Consider the following 24,886-nt stretch of genomic DNA (forward strand, 5'->3'; position numbering starts at 1 on the left):
ATAAAATCAATGCACAGAAATCAGTTGCATTTCTATACACAAACAGCAAGACAGAAGAAAGAGAAATTAAGGAGTCTACCCATTTACAATTGCTCCCCAAACCATAAGATACCTATGAATAAATTAACCAAAGAGGGAAAGAATCAGTACTCAGAAAACTATAAAGTACTTATGAAAGAAATTGAGAAAGACACAAAGAAATGGAAAAACGTTCCATGCTAATGGACTGGAAGAACAAATATTGTGAAAATATCTATGCTGCCTAAAGCAGTGTACACATTTGACACAATCCCTATCAAAATACCATCAAGTTTTTTTCAAAGAAATGGAAAAATAATCCTAAAATTTATATGGAACCAGAAAAGACCCTGAATACTTAGCGGAATATTTTGAAAAGGACACCAAAGTCAGTGGCATCACAATTCCAGACTTCAAGCTCTATTACAAAGGTGTAGTCATCAAGACAGCTTGGTACTGGCACAAAAACAGACACATAGATCAATGGAACAAAAGAGAGAGCCCGGAAATGGCCCCTCAACTCTACTCAACTAATCTTTGACAAAGCAGGAAAGAATGTCCAATGGAAAAAAGACAGTCTCTTCAACAAATGGTGTTGGGAAGATTGGACAGCCACATGCAGAAGAATCAAACTGGACCATTTCCTTACACCAAACACAAAAATACACTCAAAATGAATGAAAGACCTCAATGTCAGACAGGAATCCATCAAAATCCTTGAGGAGAACACAGGCAGCAACCTCTTTGACCTCAGCTATAGCAACTTCTTCCTAGAAACATCACCAAAGGCAAGGGAAGCAAGGGCAAAAGTGAGCTATTGGGACTTCATCAAGATCAAAGGAAAGCACAGCAAAGGAAACAGTCAACAAAACCAAAAGATAACTGACAGAATGGGAGAAGATATTTGCAAATGACATATCAGATAAAAGGCTAGTATCCAAAATCTATAAAGAACTTATCAAACTCAACACTCAAAGAACAAATAATCCAATCAAGAAATGGGCGAAAGACATGAACAGACATTTCTGCAAAGAAGACATACAGACGGCCAACAGATACATGAAAAAGTGTTCCACATCACTCAGCATCAAGGAAATACAAATGAAAACCACAGTGAGATACCACCTCAAACCAGTCAGAATGGCTAAAATTAACAAGTCAGGAAATGACAGATGTTGGGAAGGATGTGGAGAGAGAGGAACCCTCCTACACTGCTGGTGGGAATGCAAGCTGGTGAAGCCACTCTGGAAAACAGTATGGAGGTTCCTCAAAAAGTTGAAAATAGAGCTACCCTACTACCCAGCAATCACACTACTGGGTGTTTGCCCTAAAGATACAAATGTAGTGATCCAAAGAGACACGTGCACCCAAATATTTATAGCAGTAATGTCCACAGTAGCCAAACTATGGAAAGAACCTAGATGTCCATCAACAGATGAATGGATAAAGAAGATGTGGTATACATATACAATGGAATACTATGCAGCCATCAAAAGAAATGAAGTCTTGCTATTTGCAACAACGTGGATGGAACTAGAGGGTATTATGCTAAGCAAAATAAGTCAATAGGAGAAAGACAATTATATGATCTCTCTGATATGAGGAGTTTGAGAGGCAGAATAGAGGGGTCATGGGGGGGAAGGGAGGGAAAAAATGAAACATGATGGGACTGGGCTGGAGAAAAACCATAAGAGACTCTTAATCTCAGGAAACAAGCTAAGGGTTGCTGGGGGGTGGGGGGTTAGGGATAGGGGGTTAGGTTATGGACATTGGAAAAGGCTGTGGTGAGTGCTATGAAATGTGTATGTCTGATGACTCACAGACCTGTACTCCTGGGGCAAATAATACATTATATGTTAAATAAATAAATAAAATATAACTTTAAAAAAAAAGCTGCCCTTTGGATCTCATTCTCTGTTCTCAACTAACTTACTAACTTATTTCTTCTAAACAAAAATAGTACTCTCCATTTGAGAGATACTAATGCAAATTTTCTTTAAAATTATAATTATCTTCCTTGACTTACAATGGAGTTATATCTCAATACACCACTGTAAGTTGAAAAGATCATTAAGTCAAAAATGCATTTAGTAGGGGCACCTGGGTGCTCAGTGGGTTAAGCCTCTGCCTTCGGCTCAGGTCATGAACTCAGGGCCCTGGAATCGAGGCCCACATTGGGCTCTGTGCTTAGTGGGGAGCCTGCTTCTCTCACTCTTTCTGCCTGCCTCTCTGCCTACTTGTGATCTCCCTCTGTCAAATAAATAAATAATATTTTTAAAAATCTTTAAAAAAAGGCATTTAGTACACCTCACCTATCAAACATCATAGCTTAGCCCAGTCTACCTTAAACATGCTCAGAATATTTACATTAGCCCACAGTTGGGCAAATTATGTCACACAATGCCTATTTTATGAAAAGGTTGGATATCTCATGTAATTTAATGAGTGCTGTACTGAAAGTGAAAAGCTGAACGGTTGTGTGGGTGCAGATTGGCTGTTGACTCTCATGATGGCCTGCCTGACTGGAACCTGCGGCTTGCTGCCACTGCCCAGCATCATGAGAGAGGCTCTTACCACAAATTGCTAGCCTGAGAAAAGATCAATACTCAAAATTGGAAGTATTGTATCTATTGGATGCACACTGCTTTTGCACTACTGTAAAGCTGAAAAGTCACAAGTCGAAACTTTGTAAATTGGGGATGGTCTGTACTTGAAGTCTTGGTAGTTGAATTATGGATCCTCTTTTTTAAATTGCTATGCTGTACCATATGCTGTACCATATTATTTGAATTTTTACAGTGGTAATATACTACATTCATAAGCAAGGGGTAATATAATTCTAATACCACTACTTTTAAGAATATTCCAATTTTTTATGCTTTTCAGTCCAGCACAGTAAATGTGCCAAAACAATATTAAGCTGGGGAAGTATACCCATATGAGGTTTCTACTGGGTCGACTCCCTTAGTCCTACCACAAAATTGGATCATTTCTATCTCTCATTGTCTCCTAAGAAGAAAGCATATGAAGTGGGCTCGTTCATAAAAAACTCACTGGCTCACTTCCATTTCATTCCTCCGGAGCCCTCTGAAAAAATTAGACCTGTATAGGGTGGTCAGACCAGAGTGGGGCCCATGAGAAATTTTGTGAGCTTCATATTGTTGGCAGTGATCTGAAGCCAAAGCAGTGCAAGGAGGTTCAGTATAGACTTGACATCACAGTTGGGTGGGAATCTGAGAAAGAAGAGGACGAGGTGGTGGTTACAATCTGTAATATAATTCAGTTGAAACCAAGTAGGGCAGTCTTTCTATAAAGTTATTATACTATCGAGATATCTGATATTTTTATCTTGGGCAAAATTTGTATAATATTAATTTATTAATATAAATTAATACTTTGTATTTATTTCTTTTATAAATAGGTGAGCTAGTTGGAATGTCTGGAATATTTACCCTGGCTATTATGGGACTTTTTTTGAATTCTACAAGTTTTAAACCAGGAGTTGAAGCGCTTCTTCTCGAGTGAGTAGATGGTCTATTTTCACTTTGTTTCATGCATTAGAAGCTATAATATTGTAATAGCAACTCTATCTACATCTACATTAGTCAAAGTAAGATATGGACTCCAAAACTACCTGACGAAAAACTTTTACTAAAAATTCTATTTGCCTGTGTCTTCTAATCCTCTAATTTTAGGCAAAATTTGTAAACTTACCTTAAGTTCATGTTAGCTCTGTTTTCCTACTAATTCTCTCAAGTGTCTGACAGTCTATTCAGGAATTTCTAGTAAAATTTACTAGACAGGGCCAGGATTAAGGTAAGGCATATGAGGCACTCATTCTAGCATAAAATTTAAGAAGGTGCCAAAAAACTCAGTAATGAAGATAAATAATATTTTAGTACAATTTTTTTTTGAAAATTGGAATTAATGCAAAAAATCCATGTTTGTGAAAATGCAAAACTTTTAAATTAAGATGTAAACAATATTACTGATTAATTCCTTTTGCCTCAGGCTCCAACATGGTTCAGCATGGTGTTACTACTAGAATAGAAACCCAATATTTTAAGGACAATGAAGAGATGGCCTGCAAAGCACATTAAAAGATTAAGCTAGAGCATCTGAAAAGGATTGGCCATAGTATAAAAGAAAATATGGCCAAATGTACAAATGTATAAACTGTGCCCTGCTCAAGGGCATCCAGTTTAGGGGTGATTGGAATTTGCACCAGTGTAGAAGAAGGGTGTTGCTTTTTGTGATGCTCCAATACATAGGCTGAGAACTTGACCTAAATCACACAATGGCAACATATGTTAACAGAGACTCTGAACATAATCAGTGATTTTAGAGTTTTGGAGAATAATATAGAAAATAGAATAAGATTGAAAGTATAGAACCTTATAGAATTTTGAAGCACCTACTAACACCTCGTGTCAATTACAATGACTATCAATTGTATCAGCAGCTAGGCAGAATTACTTGCCACAATTAATTGCTGGAGGGAGAATTAAACATATTATGTGTTTCAACTCTGCCTTTGGGAAGTGATTCCGAAGACTCCTTTCACCTTTCTGCTCTAACTGAAACCTGGGTCTCCTGTGAAGACATTACTTCACTTGCATTCCTTAATATTTGTGTTTTTCTCCCTCACATCCCTGGTACTACTGAGCCTAGAGTTGTGGTCGGTGATCTCTCTGTAACTCAAAGTCATTTCTAGATCATTCTTCATCATTCTTCCCTAGAAAAACCCAGTTTTGAAGTTCATGCCATCAGATTCCACCATGTGCCACGCTCTTGGTCGAGTTACATCCAGAGCCCCGAATCACACTCTCCATTTCATGAAGATGTTGGCCCCCCTCTCACTGTGGCTGTATGTGGCACCATTTCTCTATCACTATTCCCAGTAATGTCAATCAGTATCCACACAGTCGATCCTTCTACTCTACCTTTCAGCTCCTGGACTTCCTCTCCTCCTGTGGGCATGTTTCCCACCTTGCTTAAGCCACCCACTAAAAGACCACTTCATAATCTCAATTTCAAGAATCTTATTGTCTTAAAACATGACATGTGTCAGCTCCTACTCTCCAAGATGGTAGAAATCTAGGATAACAAAGGTAAATCTGCCTGAAGCCTACAGTAATCTGCAGCAGGTCCTTGCTACTCTCTCAGAGAAGAAGTCCATCATCTCCCATGTTTTAGGCTTACAGCCTCTGGGACCCCAATTCGAACAATTCTGCAATCATGCTGAGACAGCACAGAGTCAATCCCATGATCTTTTCGGATCCTCACTAGCCTCACTTCCTCCTTACCCAGATCATTTCTTTTGTTTAAAACTGTCTGATACAGGCGCCTGGGTGGCTCAGTGGGTTAAAGCCTCTGCCTTCGGCTCAGGTCATGATCCCAGGGTCCTGCGATCCAGCCCCGCATCGGGCTCTCTGCTTAGCGGGAAGCCTGCTTCCTTCTCTCTCTCTGCCTGCCTCTCTGTCTACTTGTGATCTCTGTCTGTCAAATAAATAAACAAAATCTTGAAAAAAAAAAAACTGTCTGATAACTTCTATTCTGGCTACATGTCAAAGCTGTTTTAATGGCAAACAAACAGAGACTGATGTCCCCCTCATTTCCACCACTTTCACCCTCACTGAACTCACCCTAGCCACTCTAATCACTCTGCTGTTCCTCAGACGTCCCCAGCATGCTATTTGTGCTGCTTCTGTCCTTGAGTTTCTGTTCCTGAAATGCGCTTGCCCTGTATGCTGGCAGAGTAGACACCCTCCTTCTTTCAAGCTTCCATTTATACTTCACCTTCCTAGAAAGAAATTCCCAAAATAGAAACTACTTCCTTGCCAGGCTGCAGGATCTTTTATTCCTGACAAGTTGACACCCCAACAAAATTCTGTCCATAAGGTCATGTCATTTCTCTAGGCTAGTGGCTGTCCGATGTCAGGCATAATACAGTTGCCTAGATCTGTTGAACCAAAACCATGACTGCATTCAGACATCTGGTTCTTTAAAAATTTTTCTAAAATTCTCCCCTCATGACACTTAGATACAGACAGGGTTGTGACCTTTTGCTACATAAAAGATACACAAAAATACTACATATGTAAAAATACACAACAGTATTAGGATACTCATATTATCAAATAAAAGAGAAGTTCTTTCTTTTTTTTTTTAAGTCAGAAACACTTTTTCAATGTGCCTGAATTGTTACAAACACACACGTGCACACACCCATGCACAAGGTCATGCACAAGTCCATGAGATGAGATGAGCTGGAGCTTGGTTGTTCAGTTCAAACCTACTTTGAATTTGATAGACTGGTTCCTTAAAGAATCTGGTTTCCCCCTCATCAGGTTTCTCCCATTAGTTTCTACCACATATGAAAGGGTCTTGACAGCTCCTCTAGATTTGTTGCTTAGTTGATTTGATTGCATTTTATGCTCACTTAATGAGACTGTTATATTTGGTATTCCGCAGCATTTTTCCACAATGTTAGGAAAATTTTTCAATTATGCGCTTGTTAAATGAAAATAAAAGTATCATGGTAGTTCATATTCTCCATTCACTTGGCTGAATTATCCTACTCAATTAATGCTCACAAAGGATTTCATTAATTGTATGGGTAGGTGGGTATAATGCTTTGAGGGATTTTATTTTATTTTATTGGTGCCTATGCACATGGTGCAACAATTGGATTTGCTTTTGATAGTGAAGTCAAAAGAAGGATAAAAATTACACAATCATCATAAAATATATCTTAGTGTGTTTCCCTCTGAGTTAACATTGGATGCAGCATTTAAATCCAGAAGCTAACAGAATTAAAAGCATGGCCATGCATCTGTAAGAAAGGGATGACAATTCATAGCCTACAGTAATTAGCCTAAGTGTGGCCACATAAACACTATTTTGAAGTATTTGACTTAGTATTTCCTAGGCTAGAATGTTTTATATGCAGTGTTTGCCTGATAAGGCCTAGGTATTTGTGCCTCTTAAATACTGCTTGGAACTGAAAATTTGTATTACTGCAACAGAGAGTTATTTTTAGTATTGGATCTGGTATTTGGCAAGTCCATTTTTCTGGAGAAGGGACAATCATTCTTTTTAAGAGTTTCAGGGATTGAAAACCCTGGTAGCATATGGTTAAACCAAGCCACTGTCATCTCATGTAAGTGGTATTTGTGTGCCCTTTTAATCTTTTCAATTTATTTTGTTATTAATGTAATATGGTGACATTCGCAGGAAATATATAGGAAGATAACAAAAAGTAAATTTTAAAAATAGCCTCCTATGGTGCCAACACCAAAACATGACAAATACTGGTAACTGAGTGTCCTTTACCAAATTGCTTTGCCTGTAGCAGATGAGAACATGCACTTCAGAGTGATGTAGAGTTTTCCTGGGCTCTTAGGCACTTTAAAATGTACACACATTCACAAATCCCAAAAGGATAAATATACAGAGGGCATTCATTTGAATAAAGGATTATTTCACATCTTCTAAGTGCTCACTAGATTTTTAGGGTAAGCCTTAATTCTATCACTATATAAAGCAGATTCGCAGTTCAGTAATCCTTTTAAAGATAATTTTAGCTCTTCCTAATAATACAAGGAGTTCACAACCAGGATTTTCAAGCCACATGAACCACGGCACCTGAATGAAGCAAAACATGTTTTCAAAATCAATCCCAAAAGAAAGACACTAATTTACATATAGTTTACATGCCTTACTGCTCCTTTCTCCCAGTTAAATTATAAGCCCTTTGTGTATAGGTAAATGCCTTATTCATCTTTATTTTCTTGATTAGGCCTAGCACAATGTTTCACATGAATAAACCTTGTGATAAATGTGTTAGATTACTTACCTGTAATTAACTACATTCAACTTTTTTGAAAATGCAGATTCTGGAATTGTCTATCATTTGTTGCTTCACTTATGGTGTTTACCCTCGTTGGACTTCTAATTCCTGCACATATGTATTTATACATAACATTTTCTGACATATATTATTCATTAAATATCTATTTCACACTTATTGTTTTAAGGTAAGAATGTCATTTGAATTTTTCTATTTATAGGACACTGAATAAGCCCAAAGATATTTTTTAAAATAAAAATGTGTCATTCCTTAGAATGAAAATGAAGAATTCCCTCTTAAACTTGCCAAAGAATCATTAGCAAATTACTGTTTTAGTGGGGTTTTTTCGTTCAACTTCTAACTACACGTCAAAGTAATCCAAGAACTCTATAAATTTTTTTTAATTAGAAGAAAAAAAATCTTTCGTAATTTTACTACTCAGGGGAAACTGCTGCTAACATTTGGTATGTTTCGTCATATGTTATTTTTTCCTATGAGGTTTCATAAAGTTCAGCATCAATCATAAATAAAAATTTTATGTTGCTTTTGTTTGCCTAATATTGTACAACAAATAATTTCCTTCTGATTAATTTATAGTTACAAACAGATTTTTAAAAATCATTAGAAAGTCCTTCTTGTAAATGTCCTTTTCGCTTAAATAATTTTTGTAGTCCCCTTTTCAGTGGTAAAAGGCAGGAAAGAGTCTGCCCATGTTAGTGAAAAGGATGTGATATAGAGGAGGAAAAACCACCATGACTACACTCTCCAGGTTCTATCCCTTGTGTTGCTAGCGTTTTACCTCCATCTAGGAAAACTAATTAGGAGTCAACAGCAGTTGGCTAGTGCCAACTAAATGGAAATTACTACCAAATTATCAGATACAATTGGTGTGAAATGTAGGAGATATATGATTAAAAGAAAAACTAGAAACAAATCTGCCAGTATTGGATAAATTCAGCAAGGTTAAAAATCTACAAAGAACAAAGAAAGGGAAGACATTTTCCCCCTTCAGTTCTTATTCGTTAGACTTTTTTTATTTTGGGGGGAGTGGGGAGAATCCAGGATAGAATAGATTCACAAAACATCTCTAACTTTTTCTTTTCTACCCCAAGAAATGTGGAATTACCCTACTACAAACGTCATAGAAAGGAGCAAAAAGAATAATGCCATCCTCTTGGCATCTCTCTCAATGAAATGCCCTTCTGCCTTTTTTCGGGGCCACGGTGTGTGAAAAGATGGTTCCTTTGTCTGAGAGTCGGCCATTCCACGGGGAATAGATTGGAATAGAGTAGAATGAAATGGGGGGGAAAATGTCTATAGCAAGAATAACTTTTTAAAATCTCTTTTGTGTTTTAGACTTCTGGTCTTTCTAATAATGAGCCCTGTTTTGTCTCGACTTGGCCATGGGTTCAGCTGGCGCTGGGCATTCATAATGGTCTGGAGTGAAATGAAAGGAACGCCTAATATAAACATGGCTCTTCTGCTTGCCTACTCTGAACTTTCTCTTGGCTCTGAGAGGGAAAAATCTCAAGTAAAGATCAATGAATTTTTTTATTTGAGCATTTTATGAATATTGTTTCTGTGTACTAAAATACATTTTTGTGGAGTGGTAGCTCAATCCCACTTGGATGACGGGAGTGGTTTAGCTGTGCTGGCAAGATTGGGGAGAGGAAAAACAACTGGCAACTTTCCTCTTCCTAGGGAACATTCTGGCTTAGGGATTTCCTAAACCCCTTCCTCAACGCTACAATCATGTTTTTCATTACAAGAGCAATAAAAGCCATAAAATAAGATAAGAGAGGTAAACACACCTGTCCCGACTCTTATCTTTCTAACACCTGATTGGATGATTTGGGTTTATCTTTTCATTCAGTTTTTTTTTTTCTTTAAGATTTTATGTATTTATTTAAGAGAGAGAGAAAGAGCATGAGTGAGAGAGCACAAGCAAGGGGAGCACAAGCAGAGGGAGTGGCAGAGGGAAAGTGAGAAGCAAACTTCCCACTGAGCAGGGAGCCTGATGCGGGACTCCATTCCAGGACCCTGGGATCATGACCTGAGCCAAAGGCAGACACTTAGCCATCTGAGCCACCCAGGCACCCCTTTTCATTACACTTTTAAAATGAGTTTATTATGGGGACACCTGGGTGGCTCAAATGGTTAAGCATCTGCCTTCAGCTCAGGTCATGATCCCAGGGTCCTGGGATCGAGTCCCACATCAGGTTCTCTGCTAAGCAGGGAGCCTGCTTCCCCTCTATCTCTGCCTGCCTCTCTGCCTACTTATGCTGTCTGTCAAATAAATAAAATCTTAAAAAAAAAAAAAAGGAATATGTACTCAATAAGTGTTTTTATTTTTACTTACTGCTAATAGCCACTTGAGAAAAATAGAAACCTGCTTGTGATTGACTTCATTGACTTTCATATTACTAAATGTGAGGCCACATTTAGTAATGCTAGGAACCAGAATATTTTAATGGTCTAGTGACGTTACCTCTTCATTAATTACTAGCCCCAAATTCTGCCTAACAGAACATAAAAGGCATGATTCTCCCTCTACCTCGTTTCCAGGTAAGAACATTACAAGGGCCTCTATAAGAAATTTCCTGTGAAGATATCAAGATGCATCTAACACTTCTGTTGCAGGGTTTTTTTTAAACACACAAATTCCAAATATAAAGGGAAAAGCAGCAAGGGAATTATTGCGTGTCTAATTAGATAATATCCCAAACATGAAAACATGAAACATTCAAACACTGCTTTTGAAAGTGAGATTATCTAGGGCGCCTGGGTGTCTCAGTCGTTAAGCATCTGCCTTCCTCTCTGGTCACAATCCCAGAGTCCTGAGATTGACCCGCATATCGGGCTCCCTGCTCTACCAGAAGCCTGCTTCTCTCTTTCCTACTCCCCCTGCTTGTATTCCCTCTCTCGCTTTCTCTCTCTCTTTCTCTATCAAGTAAATAAAATCTTTCTTAAAAACACACGAAATTATCTAATATTACATGATCTCCCCCTTCTTTTTAACTATCTCCACATGCCTGAATAATCAAGGTCAGTTCGGCACCACACATCCTGACCCGTGTAATGGCAGACACCGCACATGGATCTGGATTCTGAAGTTTCTAGTTGGCTGCTATCTGCTGTGTGGCCATCAGTGAGTTAATTAATACCCACCTCAAGGCACATGTCAGTTTCCTCATTTCAAAAGGGACTTAATAATACCAATGGTGTGTTAGCAAATGTTAACAAGTAACTCTCCTAGGGGTCAGAGGGAGCCCTAAATAATAATATTTGCCACTTTCCATTGTGTAATCACTTTAACGGAACAATAATCAACTCCATAACTTCCTGAAAATTTAACATCAGCTCTCACGAACTGCAAAAGTCAGCTCCAGCACACCACTATCTCAAAGGGTTATTTGAAGAAATTGAAAATGTACATAAAATGCTCAACACATGGTTTAACATATTGTAAATGTACAACAAATATGAGCTGTAATGACATGATAGTGATGCCATGTAGACCTGATATGAGATAAAATGCTAGTAAACAAAATCATGTAGTAACATGCCCTCACTAGTAGCAACTAGTTGAGAAGAAAGTCACACTTCTTTCTTAATTTAATTTAGCTGAACCCTCAAGCTAACTTTTTAAAACTCATGAAGCAGCACTCCAGGAAAGGGTTAAAAATAACTTGGTCTTGAGTCTTGTTCCTGTTAGGACTCAAAGGCCAACGACCTTGTGTAAGTAACAGTGCCTGAGTTTGTCTCCTGTGTAATTGGACAATACTGGTATATACTTCATAGAATGGTAGTGAGGATTAAATAAGTTTGATATATTGTGCCCTACCCTTACTATATAGACATTAGCTCATATTTCTATTGAAATAAAATAACTTAGAGGTCCTCAACTTTGAACGTGTGTTAGAATGCTTCCGGAAGCTTTAGCAAATTACTGATGCCTGTGGAATTCTGGCTCTGGCCATAATGAATAATGGATGTCAGATCTTTTTCCTATACTAAACTGGATATATATAGCTATTAAACTGGTTAAATATATGAAGCACCCAATATATGAAGGCCCAAGAAGTACAGCAATGGAATTTAGGGACAAGCATTTTTTTTCCCCCAATGTCTCTGTAAGTACATGTTTACTTGTCAAACCACGTGTCCTGCCTGAGTCTTGATTTGGCTCCAAAAACATGGATAAAATACATGCAGGGAGACAGAGAATCCCCAGAGTACTTTCATCATGCCTGACTTTCAAATTCTCTCCCTACTATGAGCATTTATTGACCTAGTACAATCTAGTTTAATTTTCATTGGTAAATATAGAATACACTACAAGAAATTATCATGAATATTTACTTTGTATTTTTCTTTCTATTATAGGTATTATTTCATGGAGTGTCAGTATGCTTAATTACCTTGATTGTCAATAGATTTATTTTGCCAATGGCAGTCAGTAAACTAGGTAAGCCCTAGTAATTACTAATTACTAGGTAAACTCTACTAATTACTAAGTAACCCCTTGTAATTACTATTAATGAAGAGATAAACATTCTAAAAATGCTAAAGAATTGCTATTAATGAGGAAAGAATCCACATAAATGAAAATCAGGTGTCTAATAGAAAAAGAAATTGTCTCTCTATATAAAAGCATATGAACAGGGGATCCTGGGTAGCTCTGTTGGTTAAGCATCTGCCTTTGGCTCAGGTCATGATCCCAGGGTCCTGGGACAGAGTTCTGCATTGGGATCCATGCTCAGTGAGGAGTGAGCTTCTCCCCCTCCTCCCCGCTCGTGCTCTCTCTCACTATCTCTGTCTCTCTCAAATAAACAAATAAAAAAGTTTTTTTTAAAAAGCATATAAACAGATTAGGCCAATAAGCTAGTAAATTTAAAAAAGATTACTTATTTGCATTAGTCTAGTTTAAAAAAAATAATACAATAAGTTTTTTCAATTATTCAACAAACTTTTATTGAAAACTTCTTATATGCCAGGCACTATTCTAACTGATAATGATGCATTATGAAGACAGACAGGATTTCTGTGTCAGTGGAGCTTACACTGGAGAAAAAAGAAACAGACAGCAAGTCAAATGAGGCAGGACCAGAGAGTCACGTGCACAACAACGTAAACAAATTACACATTACATAAGATAGAAAATACAATGGGTGCTAGGTTCCTGAGGAAGCTAGAAGCTGAGTATATTCAAGGAAAGAGCGTTTGACCCTTTGAGTACAAGCAGATAATGGAGAATGTCCAGATGGGAGAGGTAGGAAGGGGTTAAGTAATGAAGGGCCTCGGATTTTAAGATTTTATTCTAAGGGCAAGACGAATTCCTTGGCCAGTTGTAAGCAAGTGTAATTATATGTTAACTCTAGTTCTGTGGATAAATGATTGAAGAGCAGAGAAGCAAAAATAGCAGCTGTAGGAGACAATTGCATTAAGCGGTTATGCCTGTTTTCATCTTCTATTTTTTTAATTATTTTTTTTTAATTTTATTAACATATAATGGATTGTTTGCTTCGGGGGTACAGGTCTGTGAATCACCAGTCCTGCACAATTCACAGTGCTCACCATAGCACATACCCTCCCCAACGTCCATAACCCAGCCACCCTATTTCTCTGACCCGCCTCCCTTCCAGCAACCCTCATCGTCTATTTTTTAACAAGGGAAGAGTGGAGATCTAGAGAGGTAAATGTTCCTGCCCAAGGTCATGCAGCAAGATAACAGCAACTGAGAACTAGAAACAAGCAGCCCTGATGCTTTCAATCCATTATACTCCCAACTGCTCTATCGCCCTTTCCGTTACACAGAGCTTTCACCTTCATGCCGTTTGTAATCGATCTGAGACGCCATCTTTACTGATGGCATCGCGTTACCCAAACTGCCCTCCTGCCTTGTATTTGCAACCAAAACCTTTTTTCTTTTTAAAATTCTCTGAGCCTTAACATAGTAAATTGGGAAAACAAGATCAGAGAGGGGAAATTTTGGCAAATAGTATCACATCTTCTACTTAATAGCTAAATAAACTTAAAATTCTTACCGAGGAGCACCTATTTATTTGCACTGAGAGCAGTGAACATTTGCTCACGGAACATTATTGCTTTCCAAGAAAGCTTCTGTGGCTCATTAAAAGGACTTTGTATCTGATAGGAAGAGTCCTTCAAACCTTAATGAGGTCTGAAGACAAACATATATCATATACACTTATCATATACATATACACGATATTACATTTAGGTAGTATATATGTACATATCTATATTATATGTATATGTGCATGTATATATGTACATATCTATATTGATGCCTCCTGCATATTTTTATATCTACCTATATTCTGTGTATTTGTAAATATGTACATATATATGGGATACGTATGTCAGGGATGTATATGTAGGTAGTATAGATATACATATACACAGATACATATCTCCTACATGTATATCTCCTACATATATATCCCCTATATATGTACGTGTCATCTATTCTGTGTGCATATATATGATATTATTATAGGAAATTGGTTTGCATGATCATGGAAGCTGAGAAGTCCCAAGATCTGTAGTCCAAAGGTCTGAGAACCAGGAAAGCCAATTAGTTTAAGTTCCTATCCAAATGCAGAGGCAGGAGAGGACTGCTGTCCCAAGTCAAAGACCGTGAGGCAGAGTGCATTTTCTTTTGTTCTATTCAGGACTCCAGTGGTTTAGATGAGGCTTGCTGGCAGTAAGGGGGGCAATCTTCTTTACCCATTCTACAATTTAAATGCTATTCTATCCAGAAACACCTTCACTGACACACCTAGAATAATATTACCAAATATCTGAGGATCCTTATCCCAGTCAAGACAACACATAAAAATAATCATTACACCTCTGTTCTTCTGTCTTCTCATCTAACAAACTGGGAAAAGGTAAGGTAATCAAATGATAGGTAAGGTAACCAAAGACTTAATACATTCAATGTACTATGAAGTGTTTCCTTAGCATATTGTAAGCTCTCAATAAGTATTAACTATTACTGTTGTTATTATGTACCTCAGCTTTTTTGAGGAGTGTGAAAGTCAAAAAGCTTGAAATTGTTAATGTTTTCATCACTAACAATTTATGTTGAGCTTAACTTAAATTAAAAATAGTTGGTGGCAGTAGGAACAAAAGGAAACTATACAATCCATGTCAAAATGGTGGTATCCCTGCTATTGATAAAACATACTCTTCATACCGAAGGTCTTCGTGATGTCACATCAACAAAATATAAATCACTTTATTGTACATTTCAACACTTTCAAGAGCTAACCAAATCTGCAGCCTCTGCACTCAAATTTGACAAAGATCTTGCCAATGCAGATTGGAATATGGTTGAAAAGGCAATTATACTTCAAAACCCATATGCGGTAAGCAAGTCATACCTTTTCTTTACTCCTTCAAAGTAGATATCATTACCTTAAGTCTTGATTTTATTGTTACCTGTAACTGACAGAGAGCTTGTATTGGTAACCCACTGTCATAATAGTAAGAAGGGAATCTTAGTGTTGTAAATTCAAAAGAATTAACAGTGCTTTGGAGCTCCCTAGGAAAGATGCCATAAAGGAGGAGAGTGAGCCAGAGAAAATGGCTAGTGTTTTATTAGATGGACAGTGGACAGGTGCCCTTGTCCAGCATTTATTTAACATTTGTTTACACTACTATATATGCCAATTACTTCCTAGACCTCATGATTAATATTGTTTTTTTATATCAAATAGCATTCAAAGCCAGTATCATTAGGCTTTAGGTGTGGGTGAGATGTCACCTCCTGCTTCTGAGATAGGCTTTAGAATCTCTGTGGTCAGACTTCTTAATCATTGAAGGGTATGTAACTCCCCAGTCGGTCACGGTTGCCATAAGGAGAAATAATAAATGTTGTTCTGGAATCTTCTCGGTGCTACTGCTGCTGCTTTGCTATCTCCTATGTTACATCCAATTTTCAGTGCAGTGTTTCAATGCATACTGTATGATGCTGTTGTTGCAGTGTTTTTGCTGAGTCTTACAATATGAGGAACCAACTCCTAGGAGTGTAGACATAAGATAATTGGTTTCTATAAAGTAGGATTCCGCAAAATGCATTTCATATCCACTAACCAGTGCTGGAAGCGCCCCCTAGGGACCAAGCCCTCTGCCTGTAGGAATACTGCGGGGATTTCTGGATACTACAAGTACCAAGTCAAATCCAATTATTTCTATAGTAGCTCCCAATTTCTGGTTGTGGACTTTTACTAATCTGATTGCATGAGACTCTTCTAAAAAGCTTATTAAAATATGGCTTTATTTCCCAGCCCCACTCAGGAGATTCTAATAATCCAGATGGTCTGAGGTGGGTCTCAAGAATATGTGTTTTCATTCCATTTACCCAGCTGATTCTAGTGCAAAGTCAAGGCTGAGGCCCCCACTCTGATACTTGGTCTGTTTAGAAAGGCAGATGATCAAACATGGGGGATATTATGGTGTTATGGATAGAGCACTGGCCTTGGACTCAGAAAATCTGGGTTCATAACCTGGCTTTCTCACTTAATAAATAGCTTTGTGATCTTGAGCAATTCTTCAGTTTTCTCTGAGCTTCAGCTTTTCTCTGCTGTAAAATGAAGTTGTCCATAATCCCCATCTCCCAATGCTAAGTTCATTTTCTACTCTACCTTAAGTGATTAGGTTAAGGCAGTGATCGTCAAACTTTAGCAGCAGCAAGAATCATAGAATGCTTTGTAAAAACACAGATTGCTGCCCTTTTCCCCAGACTTCCTGATTTAGCAGGTCTGCAGTGGGGTCTGGGAATGTGCATTTCTAACAATTTCCACGTGACGCTGAGGCTGCTCAGAGTCCACACTTTCAGAACCATTGGTTTAAAATGGGATCATATATATGGTAGCTTTTATAAAATGTCAATAATGCCATGTAAATGTAAAAACAGGATATAACGTCTTTCCTCCAAAAGTGGCAATTATTTTACTTTCTAGATAACTGTGAAATGATGAGGAAACTCATCTGAACTCTTCTTCTATATTTAACAGGTTTTCTATAATTTTTTGAACCAAATTTTTAGGTGAATTGTTTGAGGGTTATGTATACTAAACAATATCTTAGTATTCATGTATTTGGGGTTTTTTTGTTCTTATTTCTGTTTCACTTAGTTGAACCAAGGAGAACAAACAGAACATCAAAAGGTGACGTGTCTAAACTGTAAGGGGATAGATGAGACCCTTAACGTTGAAGCAACGGAGCTGGCCAACAGGCGTCTCTTGTCGGCACAAATAGTTAGTACTTGATCATACACTTTCAAAATGATATTTGGGCCTAAAATTATCCTGAAAACTTTGTCCTTCGCTAAAGACATCTGTTTTTGTTTTGTTTTGTTTTTTAAGCCATCTTGACTATGCTTACCTGCATAGCTTAAGAGATTGTTACAAAGGCAAAGGAAAGTTTGGTGCTATCTTGGGCATCCATTTGACTGCCAAAAGAAAGAAAAGGGAAATAGATTCACCCAAATTAGCCTAAGTAAAAGGTGATTTATTAAGAGGATTTGGGAATTTCACAGATCCCAAGGCAGGAATTACAGGGGAACTGAATCTTCAGGTGTGTTATGCAACCATTTCCACACCACCCATCTCTGGCTCTACGCCAGCTTTTCATGAACAACACCAATTCTGCTAATAGCTTTAGGTAGAGAGTAGTTTTCAGATCAAATCTTGGATAAAGGTTAGAGAAATTCGGTGGCACAGCAGCATCCTAGACTCTGTGGAAAACTGCTAATAGGCGAGTTACCATTTACTATCTAGGTCAGGATCTTAACTCATTGCCATGACTCATGCTCTCAAAATGTTCATGGTGGGCCTTCAGCACTGCCTATGGACTTTCATGCAAGTCTCAGCTATTCCAGCCATACAGAATTCCCAGCATTCTACCTGTTCATTCTCACTTGGAAAATGGAAGGTCTATAGGGTACAATTGTTCTCTCTTCAGCATTAGTCCTAGCAGAGAGGCTGACTCTCAAAGGCAGCTTTTCCAAGGACCTAAATAATTTCTTTAAGCAACGGAGGCAGTGCCATGAAGTATGAACTTATGCCCACATAGTGCTTTGTTCCACCAGCAGATTTTATATCATATCTTTGAGTCATCTCCAGATTTTTTATTTATTTCAGGAAAATACAGTATTCAGGAACCCTCCAAATCAATACAGGAGAATCCATTTTAAGTTTTGCTTTCATTAATAAGGTGACTCAGAACTTATTCTTTTTAGTCTCTTTTCTCCCCATCTGTAAAATAGGAAAATGCTAACTGCAAGAACTCTTAGATTTTTTTCCACTTCCGATATCCTATGATTTCAGGAATATACATTCCATGTACTTTTTTTATTTCTTGCCCTAAATGTTCGTTTTCTACCATTATATCTTTGCTGATTTTGTGCTATGTATCGGGTCTTAACCAGGAAATCCTATTTTTTAAAGTAGGTTGGATCTTTCTGTTCTTTTCTCCAGCTTTTTATCTCATCTCGCATCTTTTTTTGGACTTCTTTGTTCTGGCCTATCTTCATGTTTACCTTGGTTTGTTAATTTGGTTTCTGCAATCTCAATTCTAATGCTCACTGTTCCAACCATAATATTAATCAGTCTATTAACAATTTTCAAAGCTGTGAGAGCTTTTATGTAAATCTCAGCCAGTTATTATTAACCGGAGCAATACCCTCACTACTGTTGTACATTAGAAGAGGAAGCACAGTATGATACGACTGTGTGGTAAAGGAGAGGCAACAACCCCAACCATAAGACAAAGGGGAGACAGGCTTTAAATTCAGAGAAAACTGAGTTTCTAATGTGATCTTGGGAAAAACTCTTAATCCTCTGAGTCTCAGCTTTCTCATCTATGAAATACAGATTAGAATATCTTCCCCATAAATTTCTTGCAAGAATTAAATAATTCTGTGCAAAATATATATAAATCAGTTAATTTCATAGTATGGTAGGTCACCCAATAAATGGCAGTTACTTTAAGGTATCAACCATTCTCTAAATTCTTCTTACATTTTGGTATGGATGATCAATTAAGAATTAACATTTTTCTAGTGTCTGTTTTGTCATTTGTGCTGCTAAGCTTTCATGAGTTCTACACTACTTTCAGCTTCCTTATTTTTCAACAGACTATGGTGTTTCCCTGCAAGGATATTGATAATGTGTTAATTTCACATTATTTTATAAGCATTTTAACTAAGTTTAAGAAGAAGATGTTACTCTGTTGAGTTCCTGTGTTACAGACAAATGACCTTTGTTACCTCATTCTTTTTTTTTTCAATATTCTATTTATTTATTTGATATAAAGAGAGATAACAAGTAGACAGAGAGCCAGGCAGAGAAAGAGGGCAAATCAGGCTCCCTGCTAAGCAGAGAGCCCAATACAGGGCTCGATGCCAGGACCCTAAGATCATGACCAGAACCAAAGGCAGAGGCTTAACCCACTGAGCCACCCAGACACTCTTGTTGCCTCATTCTTAAACCTAGTTTTATTCTGGGGAACCAGGGTGGCTCAGTCAGTTAAGCCTGTGCCTTTAGCTTAAGTCATGATCCCAGAGTCCTGGGATCGAGTCCTACATCAGGCTCCCTGCTCAGCGGGGAATCTGCTTCTCTCTGCCTCTGCCCCTCCCCACTGCTTATTCATTATCTCTCTCTCTCTCTCTTTAATAAATAAATAAGATCTTTTAAAAATATTAGTTATATCCCATTCTGGTATCCCTCAAGAGCAAATCTGCATTTTGACATCCATAAATGATGGTGCAGATGTGTTCTATGGAAGCAAAAGTCTTTACTTATATCATACATTCCAATTCAGGAAGCTGGTCTGTGCAATGATTTTGGACAGTGTTCAGCACACTGCGGCCGGGCCAGTGTCGGACGGGGGGGTGCTTCTCCAGCATCAGAGTTAGTGCCGGAAGCAAAGTGAGTCTCAGTATATGGACCAAGTGAACAAATGACTGCTTTCTGCACCACAGCAGCAGTCCATTTAATGCTTATAATAGTCTAGAGAAAAACAGTTGTGTTGTCAAAATATTTGGAAAAATGAAATCAAAGTTATAAACCAGGGTTCCCCACAAGAGCAGTTCTCAGAGTCTTTAAATTTCTAATGTGCATCATAAACTGTTAAGATGGGGATACACTCGCAGCAGGAAGTTCCCAAAGTTATTTGACGACAGAACGCCACTAATTTTCGAAAGCCTAATTAACATTTAGGGGGAACTTAGTTTCCTGAAGAACCAGTTTGGTTTTACCCAAAGCTCGGATGGGCCTTCCGCACTGATGGCAAGGTCTGGACTGCCTAGAAACGTTCTTTTTATAGAGATAGTAGATTACTTAGGGATTTTTTACTTCTTTCTCACCCACTACCTTTCCATAAAGGAAACAAGTTATTGTTGTTGTTATTGTTATTGTCATCGTCATTGTCATTGTCATTGTTATTGTCATCCATGCTCTATCATAATCTTCCCCTTTTTGTTTAGGCGAGCTACCAAAGACAATACAGGAATGAGACTCTGTCCCAGAGTGCAGTCCAGGTGCTGGTCGGTGCCGCGGGAAGCTTTGGCGAAAAGAAGGGAGAGTAAGTACACTGGCAAGAGAAAGCTTCCATCCTAAGCCCCTGCATTTAGGAAACGATGCAAGAGAGTTTGCTTGCTCTTTCTGGTAACCTGGGATCATCTGGTAACGCGTGTGCAAGCCACGGCCTGCTCTGCACCCCCAAATCAGGCCAAATCACTTCCTTTCGGCTTCCCAGCTTGCTCTCCTTATTCAGACTCCTGTACTTTTGAATGTGTTGCTGTTGCTAGCGGAGACGCTCTTCCCTTCCTCCTTTTGCCCCCAAAGCTGAACTGTGGTAGAACACTCTTCCTCTTAGACTGCTTGAATGCTTCACTAAGTTCAAAGACTCCGTTAATTCCTCCAAACACATCGGTGCATACTCTCTCTTAATACCCAGCATAGTTTTGTAATAGCTTCTTTTGCTGTAAGCCTCTGTACTACACGGCAAGTTCCTTGAAATCCACGTGTTAGCCTCCGATCCCCTTGGAAGGATGAAGGGTATATGATGGGGCTAAGAGGAGAGTTAAACTGCCCTGCAGTTAACAACGATGTTCCCCCAAAGCCCGGACATAACATAACTTCTTCTTCTAAACCATACTCCTTGGTCCCCTGGGTGGCTCAGTTAGTTAAGTATCTGCCTTCAGCTCAGGTCATGGTTTCTCCGTCCTGGGATGGAGCCCACATCAGGGTCCCTGCTCAGCAGGGACTCGGCTTCTCCCTCTGCCTGCTGCTCACTCTGCTTGCGCTTTCTCTGTCTCTCTGTCTCTCTCTCTCGTGTGTGCACGCACTCTGGCAAATAAATAAAATCTTAAAAAAAAATAAAAATAAAATAGGGATGCCTGGGTGGCTCAGTCGGTTAAGCCACTGCCTTTGGCTCAGGTCATGATCCCAGGGTTCTGTGATCGAGTCCTGCATCAGGCTCCTTGCTCGGCAAGGAGACTGCTTCTCTCTCTGCCTCTGCCTGCCTCTCTGCCTGCTTGTGTGCTCTCTCTCTCTCTCTCTGACAAACAAATAAATAAATAAAATCTTTAAAAAGAAAAATAAAAAATAAAATAAACCACACTCCTAGCATTGAAGACACCAAAATTCCCTGCTCGAATGGTCCCAAAGCTCACTCGTCTGGTCTTCCTGGGCCTTTCCCTTGGGCCGTTATCTCGAGGGCAGACGGGGCCTTTGGTGCACCTATGCTGAAAGCTAAGAGCAGCGTCAGCCGGGTATCCACTCCCCAGCGCTGGCTTGTGGATCAGAGAGCTATAAAGCCCTGTGTGGGAAGAGAAGCAGCCGGACACCGGAGTGCAGTCTCATTAAAGTTGGGAGTACAGATTTCAAAGAGTGAAAGAGATTGCATTTCAAGCCTAGCCATACAAATCCTTATGACATACTTGTCAAGGAAGTAAGATAAAATACATCTGGCTTAAGATTTCATTTTCTTGATGAATGAGGCGTAAGGACAAGGGCCTCCGTTTGCCCCCCACTCTAGGCCATTCAGATGCTTACAGGAAGGAGACGGGGACAGAGGGCTGGCCAAACGTGACACTTAGAAACAGTGTGACGCACACTTTAAAGAAGACAGACGCACAGTGGGCAGCGAGAGTTTTTTAAATGGATGAATAAATAACATGCTGAAAAGCATTATCACTGCATTGTTCAGGAGAAGTTAATATTTAAAAAAAAAAAAAAAAAGCAGTATAGAGCAAGTCAACCCATTGCCTTGATTTTTCCTCTTTAACGCCTCCAGGAAGGCAGAAGCAATGTATGCCTAGGAAGACCCAGAATCAGGAGAAGGGAGTTAAAGGGTTGAAAGGATGCCTAGTGGGTGACAAAGGCACATTTTAGAATATATTATTTTTTAGTGATTCATAAATGAGATAAATATTATATACGAATATGTGCAAAGGTATATGGCAGGCGCTGTGGGGAGTATCAACATTAGTGGAATGGTGGTCCAATCTCTAGAGAAGTAACTCCTAAGTACACTTAGAGTCTGTACTTGCCTTGCAGTTGACTTTGCCATTTGCTGCTCATTTCAGCAATGCCCCATGTGTCACAGTGTCCTGTGGCAAGAAAACAAGTCTAAGGAGAGAAAGAGTTGGGGGATTTAAACAGGGGCACCAGGACCTATGCTAACTGCCTGTGTAATTGCCTGAGAAAGAATTCTTTGAATAAAGAGCTTATATTTATTAAGTACTGTGCCAAGCACAGTTTTAAACACGTTGCATGTATTACTAATCTAAAGTTATAAAAATCCTGTGAAATAAGTGTCAATATTATCTTCATTTTGCTGATGAGAAAGGTGAGGAGAAAAGAGATGAAATGATTTACCCACAGCCACTTAACTGATAATTACAGAGCTCACCTTGGAAGCTTCAGCTGCCTCACTATCCGATTAAAGAGATCACAGCCATCTTCCTAAAAAAGCAAGGGCCTGAATTGCTCGTACCACAGAATTTTAGGATTTATAGAAACTTAAGAAATGACCAGATCTTAGTTGAGACATTAATTCCTTCAAGAAGGAATTCCTTCAAGAAGGTTTCCTGATTCCCCAACACTAAATACCAGCCCCCCACTTGATGGATTCAGACTGCCCTATTGTTTATGATCTCCACAGCAACATCCACTACAATTTAATGCAATTGTTATTTGCCTGTTTCGTTCCTCTAGTCTGCTGGATCCTTAAGGGCAGCGATCTGTTTTTGTTTATGGTTTCTCTCCAGCTTTTAGGAAGAATAATACATTCAATAAATATTTTTAAAATTAGGAACGAATCAAGCTCTATATACATTTGTGATTTTCCATGTGGTTACCATATCATTCATTCTATTGAGTCACAGAGAATTGAATGACTTCCTTCTTTTCAGTGACATCTGTATTCCCATAGCAGAGAAATTGTTCAAATTTCAGAGTAAGAACAGTATAGTCAATAGGAAGGACAAGGTCCACCTTTGCATTTAAGTCACCAATACCCTTCCATTAAGCCATATTTTAAAGTAAGGCCTCAGACCCAAGGACAAAGCCCTATTGCCCTTCTGATGAAGATAACAAAAACCAAGGTATTTCGCTAAACAAGATCAGATCATAGCACGTAGATATGAGCTACTTTGTTAGAAAAGTCAACAGAAACCTAGAGACAGTGGGATATGTGCTACCAAACTGTCTTTGGGGTTTTAGGACCACTGACTTCTCCAAGTAATCATTAACTCTTTACTCACCACTTGTATTTTCTCCATTAATTCCCCTAACTACTTGTCCAGAAGTTGAAATCAATCAAAGAGGTAAGAGGATTATGAGATGGGTTGGATGCCTCAAATATACTTTCTTATTTAATTATTCCCAACTGGCATGGATATTTTCATGTCTATTTTGTAGAGCAAACATTTTAATGAGGTAATTTCATGAGATAATGGGGGCCCCATCATGAAAACTGGATCTATTTGAATCACATTATTCTTTTCCTCCCTGAAACTTGACCTCTCTATTTTAAACCATGTATCTCTTTTTAAAGAGTGAACCCCAGAATCTGAATTCATAATTATGTATCTACTTGTATCTACAACTTTTGACTTGGACCTATGCTCATGAAAGTGTCCTATTTCTAGTTACCAATGGACAAAATCATCTTCTTGCTGTCTGACATTACTGCATTAAATCTAGTCCCCAAATTTTAAAGCAGGTTTAGTGATTACTTCTTTTTTTCCCCAGATATATGAGTCCTGAGGCAATAAAGAATTATTCTGAAAGCAAAAAACTTCTTTCCTTTATTAGAAAAGTATTGCTCAATTGGGTGTATAACACTAAAAAGGAAAAAGGGATCCCATCAAGGTAAGTGATTTTGAACCTTACTAGAACTGTTATTATACTGACCTTAAATTCCCTTTCTACTTTTTAAATTTATATCCTGGGAGCTCCTGGATGGCTCAGTTGATAAAGCATTTGACGCTAGATCTCAGGGTTGTATGTTGAAGCTCCACAGAAAATTTAAGAAACAAATTCATATCCTGAATATATTGGAAAATATTTGAGGTAGTTTATAATTAAATTACTTACATACATACAAAAAGTTACTTGAAGAAAAAAAAAAGATAGTATAATAACTTTTCTCTTATTACTGAAGTAAATTTCATATAACAAGATTAACCATTTCTAAGTTATCATTCCATGTTATTTAGTACATTCACAATCTTGGGCAAACATCATCTCTGTCAAAATCCAAAACATTTGTATTGCCTCCAATATAAAACCAGCACTCATTAAGCAGTCACTCCCCATTCTCCCTGCACACACCCCCACCAGCTCCTGCATCGCACTAGTCTGCTTTGTCTCTATGAATTTACATGTCCTGAATGTTCATATAACTAGAATCATCAAACACATAGTCTTTTGTTTCTGGCTTCTCTCACTCCCCATAATGTTTTCATCTACA

General features: G+C 38.4%; 1 protein-coding gene across 12 annotated transcripts in view; it reads left to right on the top strand.

Moving 5' to 3' along the window:
- SLC9C1 (solute carrier family 9 member C1) overlaps positions 1-24,886 on the top strand; it is a 95,342-nt gene that overhangs the window by 30,072 nt on the left and 40,384 nt on the right. For 11 of the 12 annotated variants that reach the window (XM_032349115.1, XM_032349074.1, XM_032349141.1 and 8 more), the window contains 8 exons: positions 3,440-3,539; positions 7,914-8,057; positions 9,227-9,401; positions 12,257-12,338; positions 15,101-15,267; positions 17,038-17,160; positions 20,391-20,488; positions 24,166-24,285. In XM_032349115.1, the coding sequence (XP_032205006.1) occupies positions 3,440-3,539; positions 7,914-8,057; positions 9,227-9,401; positions 12,257-12,338; positions 15,101-15,267; positions 17,038-17,160; positions 20,391-20,488; positions 24,166-24,285 (1,009 nt within the window). The remainder of the gene's footprint in view (positions 1-3,439; positions 3,540-7,913; positions 8,058-9,226; positions 9,402-12,256; positions 12,339-15,100; positions 15,268-17,037; positions 17,161-20,390; positions 20,489-24,165; positions 24,286-24,886) is intronic. The other variant, XM_032349133.1, reaches the window with a different exon arrangement.

Source organism: Mustela erminea, chromosome 1, assembly GCF_009829155.1.
Source record: "Mustela erminea isolate mMusErm1 chromosome 1, mMusErm1.Pri, whole genome shotgun sequence".
Lineage (NCBI taxonomy): Eukaryota > Metazoa > Chordata > Mammalia > Carnivora > Mustelidae > Mustela > Mustela erminea.